This window comes from Malania oleifera, chromosome 8, assembly GCF_029873635.1.
Source record: "Malania oleifera isolate guangnan ecotype guangnan chromosome 8, ASM2987363v1, whole genome shotgun sequence".
NCBI classification, from domain to species: domain Eukaryota; kingdom Viridiplantae; phylum Streptophyta; class Magnoliopsida; order Santalales; family Ximeniaceae; genus Malania; species Malania oleifera.
Window position 1 is genome coordinate 82,483,349 of NC_080424.1, and position 5,309 is coordinate 82,488,657.

Genomic DNA, 5,309 nt, shown 5'->3' on the forward strand with positions numbered 1-5,309 from the left:
TGTCATAATCAAAATTGGGCGTGACCTATAAGGCCAACAATAGTTATCTGATTATGTCCTGCAGATGTGCTTAAGATTGTCCTCCTCGAAAAACAAGTGGTATATGGATAGCGGATGCTCGCGACACATGACATGAGATAAAGCTAAATTCACATAAATCATATCCAAAGATGAAAGATTTGTTACATTTCAGGATAACTCTAAAGGTAAAATCATTGGAGTTGGTAAAGTTGGTAAGAAACCTTCACTCGTCATTGATAATGTGTTGTTAATTGATGGATTAAAACATAACTTATTGAGTATAAGTCAACTGCGTGATAAAGTTTATAAAGTCTCATTCGAACATAACAAATGCACTATAGAAAATAAATTTGAAAACAAAATATTATTTACTGATGATCGTCATGAAAATGTATACATCACTAGCCTTGATAACCTTGCTTCTCAACATATTACTTGTTTTTCTACTACAAATGAGATTAGTTGGATTTGGCATAGGAGATTAGGACATGCAAACATGGATTTAATATCTAAACTTGTTAAGGAAAAATTAGTTAAGGGATTGCCTGAGACTAAATTCGTATCCCACCCAGTATTTCTCAAACAATTCAATATTTTATAATTTTTAACCATTTAAACGCACTCATATATATATATATATATATATATATATATATATATATGAGTGCGTTTAAATGTGAAATTGTGTGTGTATATATATATATATATGAGTGTGTTTAAATGTGAAATTGTGTGGCAGATGATCTGAATGGGTTAGAAATTATAAAATACTGCAAAAAATATTTTCGTGCGATATTTTTCAATTTTTAGTGACGGATTCAATTTCATCACTAATAGTGTCGTATTAGTAACGATTACTAAAACCTTCACTAATACCTGCTTTTAGTGACGAAATTGAATCCGTCACTAATAATTTCGTTACTAAAATCCAATTTTTTTGTAATGTGCATTTCATAAATAGTTATAGTATTTTTGCTAGCATTTTTAGTATTTCTTAAACAATTCAGTATTTTATAATTTTTAACCCATTCAGATCATCTGCCAAACAATTTCACATTTATAGATATATATATATATATATATATATATATATATATATATTCAACTGCCCACCATTCATTTAATATAAAATTACATATCATATATCCTAATTTTGTAAAATGAATCAATCTCAATGGGGTTTTCGAAAATAACCTCCAAATTCTCAAATCAAGTTATATATATATAAACATAACAATTAAATTGATTTAAATTCCATAAAATTACTAACTTAACTTAATTCCCTTACGTGGTATCCTGAAACTACGCCAACAGAGACCCCAAAATGATGCCTGTGACGCTCACCCGAACTCTGATTCAATAACCTTAGTTTAATCAAATTAACCCTAAATAAAATATTATTTTAACATTTCTTAGGCTAATAAATTTCAAATAACAATTAAACCTTCGAAAACAACCAAGTTCCTTAATTCCTTAAATCTCACTCTTACTTTGGAGTGGTGGTTAGGACCCCTAAATTGAAAATTCGCTCCGACCGAAATGATGGAGATCAAAATTAGGACCCCATGGTGGTGCCTGATTATCGATTTAGCCGAAGATTCAAGGAGAAATTGAGGAAAGAGATGGAGTATACCTTTCCTTAGGAGTGGTGCCTACGTTACTCCTACAACAAATCCGCTCCGGTAGAAATGTCGGTGGCGGAGATAGGATCCCAGCAGTATCTTCAGTTTTATGATCGGTCAAATATTAACTGAGAAAATGAGTAGAGAGAGAAAGAGAGAGTAAGAAGGTGGCGAGTGTGGGAAGCTCTCGGCTTCTCAGATTCAAAATTTTGATTTTGATCCTGAAGCTTAAGTCTTTATATTTTTATATATAATATACTTATATATATTCTTATAATATTATAATATTATTATATTATATTATATTAATAATAATTATTATTATTTAAAATTAAAAATTAATTACTTTTTAAAATTTTTTAATTTTTATTATTTATTTATTTTTGTAATTTTAATTCTCATTTTCATTTTAATTTTTTTTACATTTCCTTGCATATTATTTTTGGAGTCGTTATAATATATATATAGATATATATATATATATATGCTTAAATTTCATAAAATAAAATGCTAGCTAATAGTGATGGTTTTGACACCGTCACTAATAGTTTTTCAATCATAAATAAAATAAAAATAAATATTTATGTGAGCTAGTAGTGATGGTGTTGAAACTATCACTAGAACTATGACACTAGTGACCAATAATGATTCATCACTAAAGACCCTTTGTTTTAATATTATTTACAAACTAATATTGGGAAACTAGTAGTGACGGTTCTAAAACCGTCACTAAAACTCTTCCAGTGGTGACCAGCATTGATTCGTCACTAAAGACGCTTTGTTTTATTTTATATACAAATTAATATTGAAAACTAGTTGTGACAGTTTGAGTCGTTACTACAAGTCTCATAGTAGTGACAATTGGTAGCTTCGTCACTAAAAAGTATAAATATATGTATGCCTAAATTTCATAAAATAAAAGGATAACTAATAGTGACGGTTTTGAAGCCATCACTTATAGTTTTTCAGTAATAAATAAAATAAAATAAAATATTTATGTGAGCTAGTGGTGACCATTTTGTAACCGTCACTAAAAGCTCAATATATAGTGACAAATCATTTTCGTCAATATTCACTAAGAAAGAGTAACTAATATGTTGGTGCTAGATTAGTTCAGAATAAATTTATTATAGTGACAAAACTTTTTATTAGTAATGAGCAAATATTCGTCACTGTTAAGTCTTTTTTAATGATAGATGATTTTTTCGTTACTATTGGCCAAACTATTAATGATGAATTTGATTTTTGTCACTATAAAGACATTATTAGTGACGATTTTTGGTTCATCACAAATACTTTCGTCAATAAAAATAATATATATATATATATATATATATATTTTGTAGTGAGTGAAAAATAGGTGACTTATATTCACATAGTTTGATTAAGACCTAATAAATTAAACATTTAGATTAAATTAGTGCTTGGGGTGAAAACATTTTTGATAAAAAAGAACACCATGCATTGATAGGTGGGGAGTACCCACATTAACTATATATATCATGAGGTCAATTACTAAAAATGATAAGTCATTCTCTATTGTCTTATATGAGAAAGACTTCTCAAAGAAACCATAGAAAATTATTAAATTAAGGAACCTACTTTAAAAAGAAGACCAGGGCATGCAATAAGGTACTTTTGTTTTTATTAATTGATTTTCTAGGGCATAATTCTGGTGCCAATGACAACCTTTCCACGCAGCTAGGGCCCTCCAACATTTGCTACCACCATAAATAACCATGCAACATGCCCATGTCCTTGAACAAACTAGCTTCTTGTCATTAGCAATTTCCTTTCGAGCCAATATATAAAGCAATCCTCATTCTCTCGTCTTTACATACAACTTTGCTCCCTATTCACCCTGGACTGAGTGAAATGTCATCATTTGCATTATTTCTCTTCGCCTTCACTCTCCATTCATGTCTACCGCTCCACGCTTCATTTCCAAACACAACCACCACCCCGGCCGGCCCCCTGCCTGAGCAATGGCGGCGCCCGATGCCGCCTCACCGGCCTCCGAGGCCCCCACTGCCCGTCCTCCCGGGCCCCCTCCTCCAACGCCGGCCCCGCACCAACCCCGGACCCCTCAGCAACCGCAACCTCATCCTCTTCATAACCCGAGAACTCAAACGCAACATCACATCCGACCCGTTGAGGTACACCGTGTCCTGGGTCGGCAACAACTACTGCCTCTTCCGGGGCTACTACTGCGAAACCGTTCCCGACAGGAACATCACTGGACTCGTCGGTATCGACTTCAATGGCGCCAGGTTCGGCGGTAACCTCAACTTCTACCGCTACATTCGCTTCCTCCCCGACATCTCCTTCTTCCACGTAAACTCTAACAACTTCAGCGGCGTCATCTTCCCAAACCTTAACAAGCTCCGCTACTTCAGCGAACTCGACCTCAGCAACAACGGCTTCTCTGGCCGGTTCCCGGTGTCCATCATCGGAGCCTCCCGGCTTTCCTTCATTGATATCCGGTTCAACACGTATGCCGGCACGGTTCCCCGCCAAATATTCGACGTCGATACCGACGTCCTCTTCATCAACAACAACGGGTTCAGCCAAACCATCCCCGCCAACTTCGGCAACACAATGGCGCGATTCATCACCCTCGCAAACAACCGGTTCACTGGCCCAATCCCACGGAGCATCGGCCGGGCGTGGACCACCTTAACGGAGGTGCTCTTCTTGAACAACCAGCTCACCGGTTGCCTCCCGTACGAGATCGGGTTCTTGAACCAGGCAACCGTTTTCGACGTCGGGACGAACCGGTTGACCGGGCCAATTCCTCAGTCGTTCGGGTGCCTGACGAGCATGCAACTGCTGAACTTGGCTCACAACAGGTTCTACGGGAGGATACCAGAGTCGCTGTGCCGGCTCCGGTACGCCGTTAATTTCACACTGTCGTATAATTATTTTACGCAGATAGGGCCGGCTTGCCGGCGGCTGGTGACGGCGGGGAAGCTGAACGTGAGGAGGAATTGCATATCGGGGTTTCCGAACCAGAGGAGTGCGGCGAATTGCGCGTTGTTCTTTTCCAAGTCCAAGAGTTGTCCTCGGCAGAACACCTTCGGCATTGTTCCTTGCACGCTTCCGCCGGCGACTTTGTTGAAGGAGACGGAAGTGCCGTCGGATGAGGTGGTAGCTCCGGCGCCGTCGGTGACGTACGCTGCCCTGGTGAAGCCTCCTCACTGATAGGCTGCATGGGTGCGTACGCTGGTACGTACGTGCAGACTAGCTGCTGGGTAACTCAGTTTCGGTGAATTAAACTTTCGTTAATTACAATAAGAGGGTGATGTTGGGGGCGCTGTGTATGATGAGTGAGAGAGAGAAAAAACTTATGCAACACTGCTTAGGATTAATACCGCGCCAATTTAGTTTTATAGCGTCGAAAATTTTTACACAAATGAGATTTTTCTGCAAGAGAATGTGAGTTCCATATATATATATATATATATATATATATATATATATATATATATATGATATGGATTCAAGTACCAATCTATTTGCATGAAAAATTTTAGATAACGCGGTAAAAGGAGATTGGCGCGTTGTAAATCCTATCTGTGCTGTTGTTGCATGTAAGTTTTCAGTAGTATGAAATTATTTTTCTTTTTACGATTTGTTTTTTCTCGTGTTTGTCAAAATAAATAAATG

General features: G+C 36.7%; 1 protein-coding gene across 1 annotated transcript; it reads left to right on the forward strand.

Moving 5' to 3' along the window:
• Positions 1–3,498: 3,498 nt before the first annotated feature.
• LOC131161981 (uncharacterized protein At4g06744-like) lies at positions 3,499–5,039 on the forward strand. The gene has a single exon (XM_058118063.1). It carries the CDS (start codon positions 3,519–3,521, stop codon positions 4,842–4,844), a length of 1,326 nt encoding a protein of 441 aa, XP_057974046.1. The 5' UTR covers positions 3,499–3,518; the 3' UTR covers positions 4,845–5,039.
• The last annotated feature ends 270 nt before the right edge of the window (positions 5,040–5,309 follow it).

What these genes read in the sequence shown, in the direction of transcription:
- LOC131161981 (XM_058118063.1), top strand. Translation starts at nt 3,519, where the DNA reads ATGTCATCATTTGCATTATTTCTCTTCGCCTTCACTCTCCATTCATGT.